At 54.1% G+C, this 22654-nt stretch overlaps 1 protein-coding gene across 4 annotated transcripts in view; it reads left to right on the top strand.

Annotated features, from left to right (window-relative positions):
* The window catches only part of FBLN2 (fibulin 2), an 83986-nt gene that overhangs the window by 16238 nt on the left and 45094 nt on the right, over positions 1 to 22654 (top strand). For all 4 annotated transcript variants that reach the window (XM_045063367.1, XM_045063365.1, XM_045063366.1 and 1 more), the window contains one exon: positions 10404 to 11759. In XM_045063367.1, the coding sequence (XP_044919302.1) occupies positions 10463 to 11759 (1297 nt within the window). In that variant the 5' untranslated portion in view covers positions 10404 to 10462. The remainder of the gene's footprint in view (positions 1 to 10403; positions 11760 to 22654) is intronic.

Below are 22654 nucleotides of genomic sequence, written 5' to 3'. Positions count from 1 at the left end.
TTCCTTTTTTTTTTTTTTTTTAAAGATTTATTGATTTATCTTAGAAGGAGAGAGTGCACAAGCAGGAAGGACAGAGGAAGTAGGAAAGAGAATCTCAAACAGACTTGCACTGAACATGGAACCTGCTGCAGGGCTTGATCCTAGGACCCTGAGATTGTGTTCTGAGCCGAAACCAGGAGTCAGATGCTTCACTGACGGCACCACCAAGGTGCCCTGCTCTGACCATTCTTGACAAAGAAGTGCTCCAATCCCCCTTATTCACAACACCCGTATTACCTTCTTATTCATTTGTTCCCTGTCTCTTCCCTCCACCAGTGTTGGCCCCATTGCCCCTTTGTTGGTTTTGTTCACTGCCACATCCCAGCACCTATAAAAAGAGGTGTTAGGTAGCAGGTGTGTGATGAATATCTAGAAGCTGAAGGACTCTGGCTGTACTCCCTTGGCTAGACAGACCTGGGTTCAAATCTCCATGCCTCCTCTTACTGGTGATATGCCCTCTGTCTGGGCCTGAGGTTCCCTATCTGCAGACCATGGTTTATAAAATAAACCTTGGGATATCTGGGTAGCTCAGTTGGTTAGGTGTCTGCCTTTGGTGTAGGTCATGATCTCAGGGTCCTGGGATCGAGCCCCATATCAGGCTCTCTGCTCAGTACGGAGCCTGCTTCTCCCTCTGCCTCTGCCACTCACCTCTGCTTTTGTCCTCTTTCTCTCTCAAATAAATAAGATTGTAAAAAGAAAATAAACCTTCCTGGAAAGCCTGGGTCTGGTGTTTGGCATTCCCTTGGCACCAAGGAAGTGATCATTGAGCATGAACCTAACTAACAGCTATAATTCCCACTCACATTTTGTGCCAAGAACAAGTTTATTTTTCCCGATGAACTAGATGACTTCCTCCGATCAGACAAGGAGTTCTGGGTCATCCTCTAATTTCCCTTCTGACTTTGGCTGCCAGGAAGCTTACAACCTAGGGGGAAGTATCTGGGGCAGCCCTTGTTCCCTGTGGAGCCTTCAGTGTGGGACCTTGTTTCTTCCCCTCTCTGTGCTCTTCCTAATATTCACTTCTGGCTCCGCAGTGCATGTGTTTTTACTCATTATTGTAGTAAAATACATGAAATAGAAGATGGACCATCTTGGCCACTTTTAAGGGGACATTTTGGTGCCATTAAGCACATTCACGCTGTGGTACAGTCTTTCCCGCCGCCCATCTCCAGTACTTCCTCATCTTCCCAAACTTGAAACTCTCCCCAGGAAACAGCTCCCTACCTCCCAGCCCTTGGCACCCACCACCCTCCTTTCTGTCTCTATGAACTTGATGACTCCAAGGACCTCACGTGAGACCTATAGGATTTGTCCTGTGGTGCCTGCCTCGTGGCAATTAGTACATTGTCTGCAGTATCTGTCCACGCTGTAGCCTGTGTCAGAACTTCCTTTCTAAGGCTGAAGAATATTCCAGTGTAGGTGTAGACTGTATTTTATTCATCTGCTCATTGCTGGGGGGAACACCTGGGTTGTTTCTGCCATTTGGCTATTGAGAATAATGCTGCCATGAGCATGGCTGTACAAATATTATTTTTAGTATATACTTTGTTACCTTTCTGAGCCTGGGGTGATCTCAGACTGAATTATAAATTAAAGGTAGGTTTGGGGACATTTTTAAGGACTATACTGTTTCATTGGCTTCTGCATTTTGTATGTGTGCGTGTGTGTGTGCGCGCGCATGCCTGTGTGTGAGAGACACTGTGGCCACTGCTGGTGTCCCATCTGGACCCTCTCATCCCCCAGATGCTTCAGGTGTTGGCTGCTAATGGCTCCCACCTGTGTCCTTCTGCAGCCGCTTGCCCTTGGCCAACAGGCACTGCCTCCCACTACATGCCTGGAAAGTAATCCTTACCTCTTCACCCCACTGTGGTCCTTGGCCAGTGACTGACGGAGGTCCCTAAGTGGGACAAGTCCTGGGGTACTGGTCACCCTGCAGGGCTCCCCAGGAATCAGGCCAATGCTGGGCTCTAGCCAATACAACCTCTTTGCCAAGTTTTGTCCCCCACTAAGTCACATATATGAGAACCCATGTCAGGTTCTGCTTCTGGGCATCACCATCTATGACAGTGTGTAACTCCCATATTCCCCCCTGTGTGGTGTATCTTGTATAACTGTGGGATGCAGTTGGAATCGGATAGGACCAATACACTGTTGTCTACTAGGCCACTTGGGTAGTAGCAGGCACTTGCAGGGGGACAAAATTCCCACTGTCTGCCACTTAGAGAAAAGAGGGATCCTAACCCAGGAGACTAGGACATTCAGGAGGGGACGCCGGGCAGGAGGGAGCAGAAACTCCCACCTCCTCTGGGCCTCCCTCCTTTGGGCGTAGATAAGAGAAACCCAAGGCGCAAGTGGGTCCAAGGAGACAGTGAACCAGTGATGCCAGTGGAGAGTGAACGTGGACTCACCGTGGACCAGAGGGGCTCTGCTGGTAGGCCCTATCCTCTGGTTTTCCTTGAGATGATGGGGTCTATTCAGTGCAAAGTGTTCAGATTTTAAATGTTACACCACTAAACTGATGCTACATTAATGACATTGGAAGGTTAGAATATCAGCAACTGATTTCAAGAGGACACGTGACCCCCAGATGTGCCCTGTGAGCAGCCTCTGGTTGGACTTGGGAGCAGGGGGCAGCTGTTCCTGGGCAGGCTTCTGGGAGGAGCAGGGCCCAGGTGGTCCTGATGACTCACATGTTTGTGACTGGTGTGTCTACAAGTGCCTTGTATGTTTATTTCTTCTTTCCTTCCCCTGCTGCTTGAAAGTCCCAGTGTTTTGTTATAGATGTGACTTGTTTAAAAGAGAGATCCCCTGCAAATATTTAGAAAGTATTGAAGCCATACCAGCATCAACCTGAGCTTTTCCTCTTGTCTGGGGTTGCCCTGTAAAAAATGTGGGATGCCCAGTTAAATTGGAATCTCAGATACACGATGTCTAAGTACATCCCCTGTATTGTGCAAGACGTACTTATGCTAAACATTTGCACATTGCTTATCTGAAGTTCCCCCATAACTGCGTGTCTTGTCTTTTTATTTGCTCTCTTTGGCAAGCCTGTTCTTGTTGGGATCAGAAGGATCAGAGGACTGGGGAAGGGAAGCATTTCCTTATCTTGTGGCTTGATGCTATGTGAAGCCAGACCCCACTTTCGATAACAGCACTGGTGATGAATCAGGGTCTCCTGGGGCCATGTGGGGAGGGGTTGCAGCATGGCCTTGCCAACCCAGAAAGTTCTCATCCTGCTCTGCTCTGGATGGCAGCTGTGGGAGGTGGTGGCACCTTCCTGTGGGGATACGTGTTTGAGTTTTGGGGTGGCAGTCCTGAGGGCGGTGGAGAGAGGAGCTTGTAGCCAGAGCAAGGGAGGGTCATTGAGGTTCGAGCAGCACCCCAAAGCACCTCTGACTTTGCTATGCCAGAGATCTCCTTCCCTGACGAGGTCCACACCCTGCACCCTGGGGTGGGGGGTGGGGAGGAGAGTAGGCCCTGTCTCTGGGGGGATGCTTCCTGGGAAGAGACCCTTCCTGAGTGTGCACCCACCCCCATCCATGAGAACCTGAGCCCAGGCTACCACAGAATCCCCACTGCCCCCGCCCACAGCAGGTGTCCCATTAACAAAAGACCAAAGCTATTAGCAGCCTGGATGGTGACCTTGACCAGCCTGCTGGTCCTGCCTGGAGCCTGCTCCAGGACCTCCAGTTCTGGAATTCAGGGACTCACTCCATGGAGCTGGATGCACTCCCAGATATGAGTGTCGGTGGCTCCCTGGCCTTCAGTCCCACCTCCACACCCGTAGTGGCTGCTTATTGTGAGGAGTGGCAGACAGAAACCCAGAATACCAGAAAGGACATCAGGCAGCCATCATCTAGATTTGACAGTTGCGAACATTTGGATGTTTTGCTTTTGACTGCTATCCATGCTGAAATATGTCAGGGCATCTCATAGGCATGATGGCTAAATAAAGGATTAATTAAAAAATGTGAAAGTATTTGGTGGCCATCACACCTCACAGAATGATCGGCTGGTCCTCAGGCCATCCTGGAACCTTTCAGTGAGCAGAGACAGCTAGCTGGCTTATTGGTTTGTTCACACTGGGGCCGATTAGGAGCCCCACACGAACTGGGCTATTTTATCTCAGACCTGTGTGGGTCTAGAGCAGCCTCTCCTCTGTCTGCTTTTCCTATGTGCTGAAGCTGTGGGTGACATGTGTCCTGTGGAATGTCCCCCAGCCAGATTGTCTGCTTAGATCCCAGTGGTTTTGGTTACCTATCGCTCTGTGACCAACATCCCCGACCCCTGGCAGTTGAGAGCAACAACAGTCACAACAGTCAACAGAAGTTGGTCAGAAATTTAGGCAGGCCTTGGCTCCTTCAGTGGTGTTCACCTGGCCTTCCGGGTGGATGGGGGCCTCCAGAATGGACTCACAGACCCAGGGTTGCAACCAGGAGGAATGGATGCTGGGCTCCTGTGGTCCCACCATCAGGGTGCTTACATGCCTTTCCTGGTGACTCTGTGCCCTCAGAGACCCAGGTGGAAGTTGCCAGGCCTCGTACAGGCAGCTCAGTATCCCCACTGCCAAATTCCCCTACTTGGAGCAGTTGGGAGTTCTGAGTCTCACTGGTTACATGACTCCCCAGGTCCATCCCTCAACCAGTTGCAGTGAAGGGGGGATGAGCTTTGTGGATGGGCTGGGAGTGGTCATGTGGCCATGCCCCCCTCACCATGGAGCTGGGTGCAGGAAGAACCCCCGCCCTGAATCCTCCCTCAGGCTGCTGGGGTTCCTGCTTCTAGAAGGGCCCTGTTAGGACATGGGATTCTTTTTTTCCTTCAGCTAGACCTCAGGCACTCATAGTTGAGTTAATTATACTCCTCAGCTAATAACACACTATTATCTTGGTCTCTGCAGGGTCCTGCTTTTATTTTATTGGTCGGTTTATTCCCATTATCTCTGTTCCCCGTGCCATTCCATTTGCCCACTATGGCAGACTTCCAGCTCTGCTCAGTGTGTATCTGTTTCCCTGTGTTTTGCAAATGGTGTGTTTTACTTTGGGCATGTGGGGAGGGGATGTGTATTTTTACTCCACATGAATGGTATTGGGCTAGCTTTTTCTATTTCTTACCTGTTCCACTTTGTGTTCTAGTTTGAAGGTCCATCCGTGTTGCTCTGTGCACAGCACATCATGGACTTAGCATTCTCTGGGGTCCTCACAGGGATGTGTCTGGCAGAGTCCCAGCAGGAAAGGGGATCGAGAGGAGTGGTTAATGAAGATACCTAGAAAAGAGATATGGGCAGAGTTGGGGGGAACTAGGGGACATGTTTGGAGTCATGGTTGTGGGTGGGGAGCCCTTAGCACCCTGGGCCTGCAGGGGTGGGGATGAAATCCTGAACACAGTAGGGTCACCCTACTGGAGTCCTAGCCGTCGCTGGAGGGGCAGCCATCACCAACCCCTGCCCTCGGGGGAAGGGGGGTGGGAGGTGGGGAATAGATACCACACCCTTTGATCTCCTATCAGTGGCTGCCATTGAGGGGTGCAGGATCCTCCGGGATGCAGGCTGGAGAGGTCAGCCTCCCAGGTGCAGAGCAGGGTGGAGGAGAAGGGCGGGGAGTGGATCTAGGACAGGGAACAGCATCAGGGCCTGCGCCTGCTCGGTCCCCACCTACCACTGGACGAGTACCCAGTGACCACTGTGGGCATGTGGATCTCTGTAGATTTCTTTGGATAGCTCACTTGGCAGGGGGACGCAGCGTGTGTGCATGGCATATGCTTGTGGACATGACTGCATAGGTAGCCCTCTCCAAGGTGTCCGCTCCCTGGTCACATGGGGCAGTCGGCCTTGTCATAATCACAGTTTTGTTATTATGAATGTACATACATTATTAGCCAGCTTGCCAGTGGGATGGGTGCAAGGCAGAAGCTGTGCAGGTTTAACTGCCTTTCCCTGTTCCCTGGAAAGTTCCCACCTTGGGAATGTGTGACCCAGCCTGCCAGCACTGGGCAGCCTGGCAGGAGGTTCTTTGTTTGTGACCACAGTCTGGCTGCTGGGGTTCCCCCCTGCAGGGAGGTCAGCCTCCATTTCTCAGCCCCTCCCCTTTGTGGCTCCTCTTTTTAGATTGCAAGGGGGGGGATGTCTGCAGAAGCCAGGTGTGAAGGGGGCCACTTGCTGTGGGGGCCATGGGAAAATAGCAGCTGGAGTCTCCAGGAGGGACATGTCTGAATCTGAGAACCAGCGATGTTGAGATTAGGCCCTCCAACTTCTCACCTGTGTGTTTCCAGCCCCACTTGCTTATGTCCAATGACAGGGAGTTCACCTCTTCCCCCTAGCAGCCTGGTCTAATGCTTGACCTGGAGAGAGCTTTGCCCTTATGGAGCTCTGTGGAGATCTGTTCCCCTCCACCCTTCATACACACCTGTAGGTCCTGCCCTGCCCCGAGTGGCCGTGGAGATGGACCCGGGCTTTCTGAATTGCTTTTCTCCAGGTGAGCCACCCTCAGGGGCCCAGGACCCTCCCCAGTGGGCCACCTTCTCTGAATATATCTGCGTTTGTCCCACCCTTCAGACAGCACCAGAAGGCTCTGGTGCAGTGTGTCATGCACCCTAGACTTCCATTCTTCTAGCTGGAGACCACAGTGGAGCTGGGGGGACCCTGAATTCAAGCACACCCAACCATGTGTAAGTCAGCGATAAGGCTACATAGGCTCTTGGGAGAGCAGGAGCCCATACCCCGTGTGATTATCTCAGTGTGGCTCAGGCTTGGTGGTTTTCAAGAGGAGTGAGAAATTTTCTCTTCTTTTTTAGAAACCTGAATTTTCATGTGAACATTTCCAGTTTGTAAAGGCTGGTTAACTAATTTAAGACTAAAACCCACTGTGTGGGACAAGCAAAACACAAGAGTTGGCTGACAAAACTCCAGAACCCGTAGGCCCTCTGTTGTGATCTGAGGTATGCTGGAGCCTCTCCGTGGTAACCAAATGCAGAAACGAGGCTCAGAGAGGACAAGAGCCTTGTTCAGGGTTGCACAGCAGATGAGTACACAAAGCCAGGGCCTCGGGTTAGGGTGATGGGTGAACCCAAGATCTAGAATCACCTCGATGCAGGCAGAATGTGATGCTTGGGGTGGGGAAGGTCCAAGGCCAGGGCACCCAGGGGGTTGAGAGGAACTAGGGGACCAACTTGTGGGAGAATGTGAGGTGGAATGGAGTGTGGCAGGGCTGACTGGGAACAAAGTTCCTCTGGGAGAAGGCTGCCAGCCTGGTGGGCATATTTGCATCTTGGGGATGCATTGTTAAAGGTTTGGCTCTTGGTTTGTAAAGGTTTTTTTTTTCTTAAATGACACTATTTAGAGTGGACTCGGGCTGCTTTCGGGCCTTCATGTCCCACCATCTCCAAGTAGAGGGTCGTTGACCTGGTCAAGGGGGATCACAGGCCCCAATTCTCCTAGATGCCCACCAACCTACCTCCTGAGATGGCTTCTTAGCTGGGGGATGGGGAAGGTGTCCTTCCACATCTTTACGAAATTCATTTGGACTTTGCTTGGGCTTCTCAAATTTGACGTGTCCCAAACTGGGCTGCACATCCCTCTGATGAGGGAGCAGGAGGCTGACTGAGGACAAAGCAAAAGCTGGCACCTTGCACCCCCTCTCCACCTACTCCCCTCAGTAATATGTGTGCCATTCCTCAGCCACCCCTGGCTGCCCTAAAGGAAAAGCAAATAGTTAACTTGCAGAGATCACAGTCCTGCAAGCCAGGAGTCTCCCTTGGTTTACCAGTGTCCTAGAGATTTACAACAAAGAAGCTATCTAGCAATAGCACAATTTCCAGAGGCAAATAACTCAGTTCCTCAAGCCCTAAATAAAGTTAAATTTCTTCTAAACCCAAATCTCACGAAAAAAGACGCTTGATAACAGAAATGTGAATGGCTTGCCAAAAGACAACATTGATCTAGCAGCAAGACTTCCCGTATCCCTGCACCTTGTAGGCCCTCTTTAGCATATGAAAGCTCCGTTGAAATCTCCCTTTTCCTCACCTTCCCCCAACCGCAGGGTACATAACCTGCCATCCCTCACAACCCCAGGCAGCAGCTCTTTCTGCCCACGGGTCCTGTCCCCGTGCTTTAATAGACCACCATTTTGCACCAAAGATCTCTCAAGAATTCTTTCTTGGTCATCGGCTCTGGACCTTACTCCACCGAACCTCACCTAGGTTCTAGAACTTTATCGCCTCTGCAGGCCTTCCTTTGGAAGCCTCCCCTGCCTTGGGAAGCCAGAGCTCCATCCTTCCAGGTCCCTGGCTCTCCCAGACTATGGTAACTTTCTGCTGTTCCTCATCTCCCACCTGCTCATCCTGCCTCAGGCCTTTTACACTTGCTGTTCAGTGGCCTACAGATGGGCCTTTACCTCAAGATATTCACGTGGTTGTCTCCTTTGATTCACTCAGGTCTCAGATGAAGTGGCAGTTCTTTAGAGAAGCCTTGCTTGATCATCCTGGCTAAAATGGGCTTTCCCGCAGCCCTAGTCACTTCCTATTCCACTTCCTTGCTTTCTGTCATTTATTTCTTCATTGTCCTTGTTACTGCCGGGTATTCGTCATCTGGGCTTTGCTGTGGGTGTATTACTTGCTTCCCCACATCAGAGACTCTGCACTGGTGGAATGGCCATGGAGCTGTCTTATTTTTGGAGAAGCCCCCAATTCTAGAGGTGCATGGCACATAGGACCTGTTGAGTCCGTTCTGGTTGACTGGCTGGCAGAGGCCGACCTCCTTGTCTCGCTGTGCTGGGTGCTGAGTCACTGTCACTGCCCTCCTCGACTCAGGTCCTTGCACTCCACTCCAGTCCTGTCTGCTAGCCCTGTCCGGGGCATTGCTTGGGGGAGGGGGTTGGGGCGGGGTGGATGCTTGAGCCTGAAGCCGCTTTCCTCTTGACACAGTGGTGACTCTGCTCCCTGCTCCCTCTCTCCTCTTCTCAGAAACTTTTATGAAGTTATTGTTACATTGTTTGAATGTTGAAATGTTTGAAATTATAATATTTATAGGTTTAAAATGACAAGTACTTAAAATGCTAGAGAAGCCACTTTATTGTTTTTTCTCCCCATCCCCCACCCCCCTTTTTAGAAAGCCAGACAATTTTAGCAAAGCCACTGCAAACTATAGCTCAGCCTCACTGCGGTGGGTGGAGAAGTAGCCGGTGTCTGGGAAGGGAGGGCAGGGTGAGGGCGGTTCTCACTGGGATTGGGGCCCTTTTCTTGCTGGAGCAGGGAAGCCTCCACGGGGCTCGGGGCCATGGCGTGTTGGGGTCAGCTGCTCTCAGGTCCCATGGGCTTTGCAGAGGAAGAGCTGAGTGGGGTTGTGGAGGGCAGGGAGGGCATCTCCCAGGGCAGATGGGAGGTGAGGCTGGGTCTGGGGTGGGCCCAAGGAAACAAAGAGAAGGGGTAGAGAGTGGAGAGCTATTCCTGAGGGAGAGTGGACAGAACATGGGGATGGGGTGTTAAGGAGAGCAGGTATCTAGAAAAGTTCTGGGAATGGTGGTAATGTTCATGGAGGGAGCTGAGGACATTAGCAGGAAGCCCCTTTGAGGCTAAGCTTGTAGTCCAAGGACGGGGGGTGTCTCCTGTCGGGCGGTGTTCCTGAGCCTTGCGGTCTGAGGGCTCCGGTGGGGGGCTTGGCTGGCTGCGCCGTGGCTTCAGAGGGGGGTTTGTTCCTGCCTATCATCTATCTGACCATATCCTCTGGCTGGCCGCCCAGCCTCTCAGTGGATGGCTGGGGATCGAGTGGGACTTCTGTGGGGAGAGAAATCGTTTGGGCGATCGTGTGTGTGTGTGTGTGTGTGTGTGTGTGTGTGTGTGAGAGAGAGAGACTTCCTGTGGCGTCCTGGCATGTGGATGAGCCTATGTGTGAGATAGCGTGAGTAGCTGTGTATGTGAGAGACCACGGTGTCTGTCACCAAGGGTGTGAGAGACCAGACATATGCCCTGAATGAGTGTGACTGAGTGAGGGTGCAGGGGTGCGTTTGGGGGTGCTGTGGGGCCGTGGGCAGGAGGCTCCCACTCAAAGGGCCTGTGTCACAAGGCGGGGGGGTAGAGGGGTCAGCATCCCCAAGTTGGGGTCACGTTAATGACTGTGCGCCAACACCTGGGGCACGTGAGCGATGGCGGTGCGTCTGAGTGGACATGTCCAGGAGCGTGCGCACGTACCATCCAGTTGGGGGGGCACTATCCTGCCACATGCGTGTGCTGTACTGGGGGCACTGTCCAGCTGTGTGTGTGTGCTGTACTGGGGGTGCTGCCCAGCCACGTGCATGTGCTGTACTGGGGGGGCTGTCCAGCCGCGTGTGTGGTGGCCCAGGAGCGCTGACAGCTGTTCTTTCCTGTTCCCACAGAGCCTCGCAGCAGAGGAGGCGGTTCAACTGAAGGCAGCCCTTGAGCCGGCTGTGGGAGCATGGCGTGGCCCCGGGAGCCCGTGTTGGCCTGGCTGGCCGTGGTCTTGGCCATGGCCCTGGCCCTGGGCCCAAGGGCTGGCGCGGCAGCCCCGAGGCAGGACTGCACGGGCGTCGAGTGCCCACCGCTGGAGAACTGCATCGAGGAGGCACTGGAGCCGGGCGCCTGCTGCGCGGTGTGCGTGCAGCAGGGCTGTGCATGCGAGGGCTACCAGTACTACGACTGCCTGCAGGGTGGCTTCGTGCGTGGCCGCGTGCCCGCCGGCCAGTCCTACTTCGTGGACTTCGGCAGCACCGAGTGCTCCTGCCCACCGGGCGGTGGCAAGATTAGCTGCCAGTTCATGCTGTGCCCGGAGCTGCCCCCCAACTGCATTGAAGCTGTGGTGGCAGCCGACAGTTGCCCGCAGTGCGGCCAGGTGGGCTGTGTCCACGCTGGACGCAAGTATGCTGCTGGCCACACTGTCCACCTGCCGCCCTGCCGGGCCTGCCACTGTCCTGACACAGGGGGCGAGCTCATCTGCTACCAGCTCCCTGGCTGCCGTGGGGATGCTGGAGGTGTGCCTGCGGCTGCCGTGGGAAACTTCTCCGACACGGAGGAGGGGGACCCCGAGCGACACTATGAAGACCCCTACAGCTACGACCAGGAGGTGGTCGAGGCAGAAGCTGCAGCAGCCCTGGCGGCCGAGCTCCAGGCAGGTGCCGGGGGCCCGGCTGCTCTGGGAGGTGGCAGTCAGCCATCCTCTGCCCTCCAGGCCACCCCCTGGCCAGCCGCCCTCCCTAGGCCCACGGCAGCTGCTGCTCTAGGTCCCCCGGCCCCCATGCAAGCCAGGAGAGTGACAGAGGACAGCCATGGCGAAGGGCTGGAGAAGACCGAGGAATTGGTCATCAGGGAGCAGCCGGCAGCAGGTGGCCCCAGGGGGCTGGATGAACCACCCATTCCAGGCCCAACTGGGCCTGGTCTCCCTGTCCAAGAGGACAAGGCAGAGGCGAGGGCAGGGCCTGAAGAGAACTTAATCCCGGAAGCCCAGGCCACCCCTGACAGTGCTGGGCAGGAGGGAGCCGTGCCTGTTCTGGGGTCAAGCACGACCAGTGTCCCCCCATCACAGGGCACACCGAACTCTCCTGGGGGCACGATGAAGCCCAGCATCCACACCATGCTGACCCTATCTCCCCAAGAGGCAGCCTGGGTCCCACCCACACAGGAAGTGCCCAAGCAGCCACCGGTTCTGCCCCATTCTCAGCCGGAGGAGGACACAGACCCCAACTCTGTTCATTCTATCCCCAGAGGTGACCATGAAGGTAAGAACCCATTCTAGTTCCTCCAGGGGCACTTAGCCCAGGGAAAGACAGCCTCAGGGCCCTGTTAAGGCCCCCAGCTCTGCAAAGTTGCCTGGGGCCAGGCTACCCATGGTCAGCCCAACCCCCACACTATAAGGCAGGGGGCACTGAGATGGCGCTTTCTTCCCAGCTGTACTCCTGGGGACAGAACGGTGGGTAAGGGTGAGGTCCCTGTTGTGGTAGGTGCTGGGCTACCTGGTGGGGCTATGGTTGAAGGGCTCTTAGGTATACCTTCTCAGGGCTAGAGTTCCTCAAGGAAGGTTCCAGCTCGGGTGCAGGTGGGGTCCACTGGGGTCCATGGGTGCCCTAGAAGGAAGTGAAAAGTTTCACAGACCTGGTCCAGCTCCATCCACCCCCTCCTGACAGTAGCCTCGGGTCATGGCTGTGTTCTTGGTCTCTGAGCTGATAGCAGAAGGGACATGGTCTCTCCTGGGGGCTCCCTGTGAGAGCCTAGGACCAGACCTGCCATGCACGCCAGCCAGGGTTCCTGTTAACACACACGTCGTTCTTGTCCCTGCTCTGTGCTGCACCTGCCGGGGCTCCCACCTACTCAGAATAGAAGCCAAAGCTCTCTCCAGGATCACAGGCTCTGCCCTGGTCAGCCCATGACCTCCTGGATCACCTCTCCATCACCCTTTTCTTAGTCTCTTCTGGCTTCTGTTAGAAAAATGCCAAAGACTGGGGGGCTTACCCCACAAGCATTTATTTCTTAAAGTTCTGGTGGCTGGGAAGGCCAAGATCAAGGTGCCGGCAGACCTGGTGTCTGGTGAGAGCCCACTTCCTGGTTTGCAGATGGCCATCTGCTCATTGTGTCCTTGCATGAGAGATGAGGGTGCATCTCACTGAGATACACAGAGAGGGAGCAAGTTTTCTTGTGTCTCTTCTTGGAAGGGCACTGATCCCATCATGAGGGATCCACCCCCATGGCCTAATTATATCCCCAAAGGTTCATCTCCACATACCATCCCTATCAGGTTTTTAAAAAATTTTGTTTATTTATTTGAGAGAGAGCGCATGAGCAGGGCTGGGAGGGGCAGAAGGAGAGGGAGAAGATGAGTCTCCATTGAGCAGGTTGCCTGGTGCGGAGTTCCATCCCAGGTCCCCGGGATCATGACCTGAGCCAAAGGCAGATGCTTAACTGACTGCCTCCCGCCAATTTGGGTTTTAACATACAAAGTTGGAAGTGGGGCCTAAACACTCAGTCCCTATTGACCTGCTTAGCACTGGCTTCCTAGCCCCTTTCAGGTACCCTGAAGCTCCAGGGCCTTTGCACTTTACACCTCCTCTTGAAATGCTCTCTGAGGTGTCCATGTGGCTCATTCCTTCCCTCTATATGCTCTCATTTCCAGGTCACCTCCCCAGAGAGGCCTTCTCTGAGCACGCAGTTAAAAGAGCACTCCACCTTCCTCTTATCCTGCTTTAATTCCTCCTAGCAATACCTCATATGATAGCACGTAGTTGACTTGTTTAATGTTGTCACCCCTAGTAGAATGGTAGTGCCATGAATGGAGGGACCACATCTGTCATCTTTTCTGCTATACCTAAGGGCCTCTGGCAGGGCCTAGCAACACAGTTGGTGCTTGGTAAATATCAGGTAAATAAACGAGTGAATCAATGGGGGCTTATCCTTGGTCATCCTAGCTTCCTTGCCATCCTATGAACACCTTACACCGACATATCCCTTTTCTCCCACCTATTTGCTCACACTGTTCCCAGCCAGCTCAGGCAGCACCTCCTCTAGGAAGCCTTCCCTGAATCTTTATGCCTTGTCTGATGCCCTCACCACTAACCTTCTTCAGCTCCCTGCCTCACCTCTGAGGTACCCTAAGCAGTTGTCTGGTCGTCTAGACATCCCTCCCCATAGCTGAGAGTCTGTGTCTTGTTCAAGCTAATACCTAAACCTTCGCTATAAACCTTCATTAGGCACTAACTGTGACTGGGTCCTAGTGGGCCTTGGGGAGGCAGAATTGGACCCCCATGGCCCATGTCTACAGACTGGGGACTGTGAGGGAGGGATGTCTGGGTGGTGGTGGGGGAGGAGGGGGTATGAGGAGGGTCCAGGATTTCTGCAGCATTCCCATAAACCTACCTTGCTGCTGCCCACAGCTCTGTGGCCTTGGTCTCTTAATTGTCCTGGGCCCCGTTTTTCCCATCAGTCAAGTACTCCAGCCCTTATTGGACATAGACTGTGTGCAAAGCCCGTGCACATGTAGGGAAGGGTGAGACTGCAGGCTCCTCCCGACCTGGTGGGAGGATCAGCTCCCCTGACCCAGCCCAGATGGTTCTCCTTCCAGCACCATCATGGAGAGTGGGGCATAGAACTCACCTTTGCCGAGTGAGTACCTCCTAGGTGCCAGACCCCATTTCTGATCCTTCCTACAAGCTGTGGAGGTGGGGGTTCTTCTTGAAAACCAAGCACATCAAGGTCAGAGAGGTGTGGCTTGTGTCCCCAGGTCACACAGTGGGAGTTGGTGGGCTGGATCCAGGGCAGTGGGCTTCAGAGGAATCCTCCTTACCCAGCACTGAGCCTACAGGATGTGGGGAGGCTGCATGGGGTGGGGGGAGCTGTAATGAAGTACATGTGTGCCCGGGGAGAGCTTGCAGGCCTGGCTTTGGAGTATGGCGCACGTAGTGTGTTTGGGTTGCTGCCTCTGAGGGGTTCCAAAATAGACACAACCCCCACCCCCCACCCCCGCCTCTCACTCCAGAGGCCTCTCTGTGGTTCCAGGCCTTTGGAATCTTGGAGACTTACTTTGTTCTCAGGAGCCCTAGGTTTTTCTGTTTTGTTTTTGTTTTTTTCCCTCCTCTGCCCTGTGCTTTCTCAAATGGATCTTGGGGTGTGGCCTTTGATGAGGGCTGCCTTGGGGCAGGGGCCTCTGATGGGGTGTCCCCTCTCCCATCCAAGGGCTGTCCTGGCAGAGGGCCCAGCCCACGCAAAGCCCGGAGATAATTAGCAGAGCACGGACAGGCAGCTGCATTTTTTGGTGTGCGAGGAAAGGAAGGTGTGGGAAGTTGGGAGCAGGGGGACTTGTCCTAGCCAGATAAACAAGGGCTGGCCTGCCACTGACCACCCCCGTCCATCTTTCCTCCCCTCCTCACCCTGGGACCAGCCATCCCCTGCCAGCTCATGAGCTCTGCTCCACTCCCTGCACAACTCAGGCTAGTGGCTTACCGTTCTGTGCCTCCTTTCCTCCATCCATCAGCAACGGGGAGGCTCCTGCTTCGTGGGGATGTCTTGAAGAGAGGAGCTGATTCATGTCCAGTGCTCGGCAGGAAGCTTAGCCCTTGCTGAGTAATTAAAAATGTTAGCTACTGGTTGTCACCCTCCACTCTTCATTCTACCTGTTTATTTCCTCAACAGATGTCTGTGGCCTACCCTCTCTGCACTGGGGGCTGTGCCTGTGAATGAGGCCAGCGCAGCCTCTCCCTTCCTGAGGTCTCCTGGGGGCAGGAGGGTGTTCAGTGGATAGGCACACACACACAGATTTCTTCGTGGCCATAAAGTAGTACACGCTGCCCAGGAAGTGTGGGTGGTGGGAAGCCTGATGGGTGGGGGCCAGGGGCCTGATGGAGCATCCTTTGGGAAGTGGGGACCTTCTGGGGGCGAGGGCAGGGGCATCTCAAGTGATGGAGGGGCCCTCAGTGCAGAGGAGCTGGGGAGGTAGCTCTGCCCTGCTTGCCAGTGGGGCCGGCGGAGAGGAGGACCATGGAGCTGGAAATGACCCCCAGCTATGTTGCCATGGCAGCCCTGGGGCCTGGAGAAGGAGGTTTCCAGCCATTGCCCCAGGACCGGCTGGGGCGGGGGTCTTGTCTCTGAGCCGGAGCTGTGCCAGGGATCCTGGCTGCCTCTGAGCATGTCCAGATGTGGCTTAATGGAAGCCATATGCCCGGCTCCCTGGGCTGGGGAGAAGGGGTCTGAAGTCTGTTGTCACTCAGGGGGCTTTGTGAGCATGCCCACCCCTTTTGCCACTGGACTGGCATGACCGAGGGAACCAGGAGACTGCTGGGCCCCAAGGGAGGGAGCCCTGGGGCAGGGTTGACCCTCTGGAAGGCGGATTTTCTCCTTCCCGGGAAAGGCTCCAGCTGACCTCTGTGGGCCTCCCAGACTATGTGGCAGGTAAGGGGCCCCCTTCCTTGGGACCCATGTAACCAGGTTCTGCAGGGCAGGGGTCCTTGGATTTTCTGACATTCTGGCTAACAGAGAAACTTTAAAACTCAAGTAACTCTACCAAGTGCAGACATTGTCATGCTTGCGTCTTGCGCGGGCACCATTATAAGCGTGCTGTGATAATTAACCCCTTTAATCCTCACCACCACCGACTTGGTTTACAGCAGAGGAATCAGATCCCTTGTCTGAGAACACACGTGCGGGGAGCGGTGGATCCAGGTTTCCCTCGTATTTCTTCGTGTCTTCATCCCTGTCATTTCTGAGTGCCTGGTGTGTGTGGGCTATGACAGTGGCTGAATGTGCAGTGTGGAACAAAGCCCAGCCCAGTCCCTGCCCTCGGGGAGCTCACGGGTTAGTGGGGGAGATAGCCTGGAGTCAAATGGGTGTGATGTTCTGAGCTGTGACCAGGGCTGAGAAAGGAGGTGGGTATGCTATCTAAACCTATCTCTCAGGGATCTGACTTCTGGGGATCAGGGAAGGCTTACTGGGGGAGGTGATATTTGAGCATGAGGCCTTTTTGACTCCACGGCAGGTGGCAAGCAGAGAGGGAACAGTGCTCCAGGCAGAGGACACAGCACATGCAGGGGCCCTGTAGCTGGAAGGAGCGAATTAGATTGAAAGGAGGCTGTGCGGTTGGTATGAGGCTGGGGAGGGTATAGGGGCCACAGTGGTGTTGATCCTCAAGATGAAGATTTGGGTCTTTGTCCCAAAAGCAGTGGGGAGCCATTGAAGTTGTAAGGCAGGAGGCCAGTATGATCTTATCTGGTGACTCCCAGAGGGAGTGCTGCAGGAGAACAAAGGACTAGCAGTGGGCCTCTCTAGCATCTGTGGGTGTCCAGCACCACTCCCAGTGCCTCCACCCCCCCTCCCAGAATCACCAGGCTGTGGCTGCTGGGACACAGGAGAGAGGGACTTGCCCAGATTCTCCTGTCCTCATTCCCCAGAGGATCCTTGCTCATCCTGCCCTCTCTTTTCCAGTCTTGGCCTATGGGAGATTTTAACTTGTGTGGGGCCTAAGGGAACCAGGCTGGGATTCTGGACACCTGAGCCCCCAACCCATGCAACAGAATCACCTCCTACTAGAGCCCCAGGCTCCTGGAGCAGGCAGGGGATGGAGGCAGCCTGTGGAGGCTGTGGCAGGAGAGCTCACAGGAGGGCCTGGCCAGCCTTTCCTGGGCTCAACCCTAACCACAGGGGCTGGAAATGGGGTCTGTGACTGTTTCGGGCTGGGTGGGTCCTGTGGAGAGCAATAAGACAGGCAAACCGGGGGCCCTGGCTCCCCACATCCACAGTAAGACCCTGGTCTGAAGCCCCCCACTTGCTTGTTGTATGATCTGGGGCCCAGGACGTCACCCCTCTGAGCCCCCATTTCCTTATTGGCCAAATGGCATGGTTGCGAGTGCCCAAGGCTGTAGTGAGAACGAGCATGTCAGGAGCGAGGCCTGCATGGAGCGAGGACATGGGCCAGTGTCACCTGCACTTGGGCCTGCTGTCCTGTTACAGCACACGTGGCTCTCCTCTGTCCACCTGCTAACTTCTTTCTGCAGAGCAGCATTGTAAGCCGTAGAATTTTGCTGTGACTATTTTGAAATTAGAAGATTTCATGTAAATTTCAGCTCTCTGTCTTTCCTGGAAAATTGGCAGTTGTGGGCACAACTGGCCCATGTGCTGCTGGCCGTCGAGGTTGTTGAGCGGAGGCTCTCTGCCCTTTGGACTGCGTAGGTGCTCCGTGTTCTGTGGGGTTGGCTGTCCTCGGTTTCATCAGCGGTCTGGCCCTGGTTGGCAGCTGGGTTGGGTCCTGTACTGGGGGTACCTGTCGGTGCATAGAGTTTTTACCCTGTAGTCTGTGTGGTCATTCTATTTTATGGAAGAGAAACTGGCATCTGGTGGGGGGGGTGCTTTTCTGGAGGTCATCGGAGAGCCAGGCAGGGGGATGCAGGCTCCCAGTGGAGGGGTGGGCTCATGGCTCTCACAGGGGACCTGGAGCCATGAGTGGGTCTGAGTGGCCCTAGGTGGGCTTATTTTTCTTCTTCTCTTTTTTTTTCTTTTCTTTTCTTTTCCCTCCCTGCCTCGCTGCCTCCCTCCTTCCCTTACCCTTCCGTCCGTCCGTCATTCCTCCCTCCCTCCCTCTCTTTCCCTTTCAGAACAGGTTTACTGAGATACAGTCACGTACCATAAAGCCCCCCCTTAAAGTGTATAATTCAGTAGCTTTTGTAAGAGTTGTACCGGCATCACTTGTGCCCAAGTTTAGAACATTGTCATCACTCCCCAAAGAAACCCCACACCTGGTAGCAGCCACTTCCCCTTTCCTCCTTCTCCAGCCCCCAGCCACCACCAAGCTCCTCACTGTCTCTGTGGAGTCACATATTCTGGACATTCCCGGACACGAAGTCATGTAAGAGGTCGTCTTCGGGGACTGTCTTCTGTCACTTAGCATAATGCTTCCAAGGTTCGTCCGCATTGTGGCAGGCGTTACTACTTTGTGCCTTTCTCTGACTGAGGAGCTTTCCGTGTGGTGGTTGCACTTTGTTTTTCACCCATTCATCCACCGACGATTGAAGTGTTCGCACCTTCTGGCCCTCATGAGGACTGCTGACACTGACACTTGTGTACGTGCTTTCGTGCGGACAGAGGTTTCTGTTGCTCTTGGTAATATTCCCGGGAGTAGAGCTGCTGGGTCACCTGGTGACTGTATGTTTAATCACCAGATGAGCTGCCAGCCGGTTTCCCCAGCACCATTTGGCACTCCTGTTGACAGTGCATGAGGGTTCCAACTTTTCCACATCCTTGCCAACACTTGTTACTGTCTGCCTTTATGTTTTTTTTTCCCCCCCAGGGGAGGGGAGGGGCAGAGGGCGAGAGTGAAGAGAATCGTAAGCAGACTCCATGCTTAGAGCTCCAGGGCAGAGCCCCATGCCTGGCTCCATCTCATGACCCTGAGATCCCGACCTGAGCCAAAATCAAGTCGGACGCTTAGCAGACTGAACCACTCAGGCACCCCTTGCTGCTGAGCCTTTTTGAGTATAGCCATCCTAGTGTCTGTGAAGTGGTTGGTATCCGACTGCAGTTCTGATTTGCATTTTTCTGACTTGTGATGTTGATCATCTGTCATGAGCTTCCTTTAAAAAATTCTAGAAAACACAAAACACACAAGCACACATTCCATTAGCCATTAAAGTGATGACATCGCCACAATGTCATGTTGTTTCTGGAAGACGCTGCCATATGCTCATGGGAGAAAAAGCATGAAGAAGGCAACTGATGTTGTTGTGTTGTTCTGAAAATAGTGCTGATCTCCTGGATGCCTGGAAAGACCTCAGGGACCCTCCAGGGCCTGGGACCACACTTGAGAACCACCAGTCAGTCCATAAATACTAGCATTTTATGCACACTATTCTGCCCTGTGCTTTTTTTCTCTGACAACATATCTTGGGACTCCTCCTTATCTTTATGCAGAGAGTTCCCTTACCAGCCAGCATGTCACTGTCCCCGTGTTCCGGCTTTTCTTTTTGGTCCCTACTGACAGATGTTCTAGTTGTTACTAGCCTTTTGCTGTTAAAAAGCAGTGTTCTAAGTGAATATCTTTATGCTGTGCCCTGGTACAGAGTGCTGGGTCAGTATGCATATGCATTTCTTTGTGTATTTTTTGTGAACTCATTGAAGTAAAATCAATAGAACTTACCAGAAGCATACGACTCAGTAACACATTTTCACAAATGGAACACACCCATGGGGCAGCCACTCAGATCACAAGCCAGGTCACCCCTTCAGTGCCTGTCCTGGGGAACCACTGCCCTGACTTCTAACAGCAGATGTTAGTTTTCTGTTCCTGGAGTTTTCTGAAGGGAACCAGAGGAGTCTGTTCTCTTTCACATCTGGCTTCTGAGGTTGGCCATGTTACCCACACTGGGGCTGGTCCTTTTGATTGCCGAGAGGTGCTCCGTCATATGGATGGACCCCAGTTTTGTTGTTTATTCTCCTGTGAAGGGGTCCTGGTGTTGTTTCCAGCCTAGGACCATCAGGAAGCATGTTTCTGTGCACCTGCTAGAACCAAGCTTTGGATGATCGCTGGCTCCAGTGTGCTCAGTGCTCAGCATGTTTATCCCCTCCGCAGACATTAGCTTGTCCTTTGAAAGCTGTGCCAGATTTTGGCCCATATCCGTAATACATGAGAATGCATTTCCTCATTATTGAACAAGTATTTATTGCATTATTCCAAGTGCTGGGGACAGAGCACCGTATCCAAAACCGATGGAATTCCCATCCCTTGTGGAGGGTCCACTCTGGCAGGCTTGGGAAGCACGCAGTCAGTCCCATGAATGTGTAAAATCTACATGAGATGGTGCTGGGCGCTAAGGAGAAATTGAAGCAGGGTGCTATAAAATGTTCTCAGCATGGCCAGCCTTGGAGGGGGAAGATGGTGTCTCAGGGTGGTTTTCGTTAACACATGTATTTAATTCTCCCCATCCCCGATTTTGGCCAAGGGTTCCCCAGCAAGTCTGGCCATGCTCCCACCAACACGGCATGGAGCTGCCACCTGGTCTTTCCGGCTCTCTTGCCAAACCTGTGCCAGTCCTTGTGCTTGGGACACAACTTGGTCATGGTATGAATGATCTATTGCCATGGTAACGTGAGCAGCAAGCCATCCCACAGTAAACTCTCATTATCACTGCCAAGTGCACGGGGCAGACAGGCTCTGCTGTCCCGAGCTGGGATTGGGGGATGGCAGCTGGGCTCTTGCTTGTGAGTGTCTGTGGTTGGCTGGCAGCTCTGCCAGGGCTGGTGGGTGTGGGGCGGCCTCTTCCAGGATGGCTTATCTCTACTCTCTGCTCTCTGACCTCTTCAAGCTGGTTTGCCCTGGCTTGTTCTCGCCCCAGAAACGGGGCTCTAGGTGAATGAAAAGAAGCACACAGGGTTCTTAGGCCTGGGTCCAGAACAACTTAGCACCGTTTCTAATGCCCCATTTTGTAGCCGGACAGTTGGGAGACCAGCCCAGGTTCAGAGGCTCCTCTTGCTGGGATTTGCTGGGAAGTCATGTTGAAGGGTGTGCGTACAGGATGGGAGGAGAATTGGGACTGGGAGAATTCTGGTCCTGGGCTGGGTGCTCCATGGACCTCATTTCACTTAGGCCCCACACGACTTTACAGTGAGTCCCTTCCCACTGGGGTTGGGGGGTGGCTGAAATGCTGGCCTGGTCCGTGGCCCAGCAGCAAATAAGTGGTCTGAACCCGGGTCTGCTGATGCTTAAGGCATGTCTGGATTTCTTGCTTGCCTCCTTTGGTAGGCCTGGTACAGAGCTCCCAAGGTTTGCACTGGCTCTGCCCCTCGCTAGCTATGTAACCTTAGGCAAATCACCCTATTGCTTGAGCCTCCGTTTTCTTGTCTGTAAAATGGGCTTTCTGAGGGCTCTTTTCTATAGCTCTGTTCTCAGTTTGAAGAAGGCTGGTGTTGGGCACTGGGTGCTGGGGTCTGTCTCCCAGCAAGTTTTGCTCACAGCTGGTGCCCTGGGTGTGGATTCTAGGCCTCGGGTCTCTGTCAGGAAGGCAATGGCCTTTGCGCTCTGGGCTGCCTCCTGTTTATACACTGAGCCCGAGACAGCAGATGAGACTGGCCTGAGGACTAACCAAGCCCTTTGGCCTCCTGTACCCTGAGCCTTCCAGAATCCTTGGTGCCTCAGCGAACTGGAGCTGAGAGGTCTGTGCTCAGGGCTCTCCTGAGAGCAGTGTCAGTTTGCCTGCCTGCCAGTGCCTCCCCCAAGCCCGGCCAGGAGTTTGTGTCCTCTGTGTCCTTTGTCCCACAGCATCTGGGGCCTTACAGAGGAGGCCTCTGTAGACCAAGGTTAGCATTATGTGGGCTGAGGTTCTTCTGCGGGGCCCTCCTTGGGTCCACATACTGGGAAAATGGGCTCAGGGCCAGTGGCACTGAGGATAATAAGCCAGCTCAGTCCTCAGAGGGAAAATCCTTGGTGTGAATCCTGCCCCTCTATGTTGGCTGCGTGACCTCAGGCGGTTGACTCACTGAGCCTCAGTGTCCATATCTGTAAGATGGGAGAGTGACCTTACCACCGCAGGATTACGGAGAGGAGCAGCACTAGGAAGGTCAGCCACTTGGGACTGAGTTCCTGTCTTCCTGATGTCAGAGGGCCACTGCACCCTGGGGGCTGGGCCTGCAGACTTGCCTTTGTGCTTCAGTGAACAGATTGTGTCTTTTCTGTGGCCAGGAGCTGTCCCTGCTGGTGAAAAAGCCGAGGGGCCAGGCCTAGTTGGGTTAGGTGGGGGAATTCACTTCCTGTGCCCCACCCCGGGCTGTCACTCTTAGCTGCCTCCAGATGGGCAGGACAGGGGTCCTCCCTGGCCCTTCCTTCCCCACTCCACACTTCTCTCCCAATACCTGCCAGCTGAGTCAGCAGACGCCCTGATCCTAAGGTCTTGTCTTCAGGGGCACAGCCTGACCGGGTGGCTGATATCCCAGAGACGGGGAGGAGGCGCCCTCCCTGGGTCTGCACATGGTCTCGTCTTTCACCCTCACGGGACTGGCCTACGGCGGAAGCGGTCATGATAAGGCAGTTGCTGTGCTGGTCACTTGACCTGTGTTGGTGTGTTGAGCCTCATGACACCCCCTCCTCGTCACTACAAGGGAGGTAACTGAGGCAGAGGGAAGTGAAGCGACTTGTCCAGGGTCACTGAGG

This window comes from Mustela putorius, unplaced genomic scaffold, assembly GCF_011764305.1.
Source record: "Mustela putorius furo isolate JIRA1106 unplaced genomic scaffold, ASM1176430v1.1 tig00003850_pilon_pilon_pilon, whole genome shotgun sequence".
Classification (NCBI taxonomy): domain Eukaryota; kingdom Metazoa; phylum Chordata; class Mammalia; order Carnivora; family Mustelidae; genus Mustela; species Mustela putorius.
This window is presented reverse-complemented; position numbering and strand designations above follow the sequence as displayed.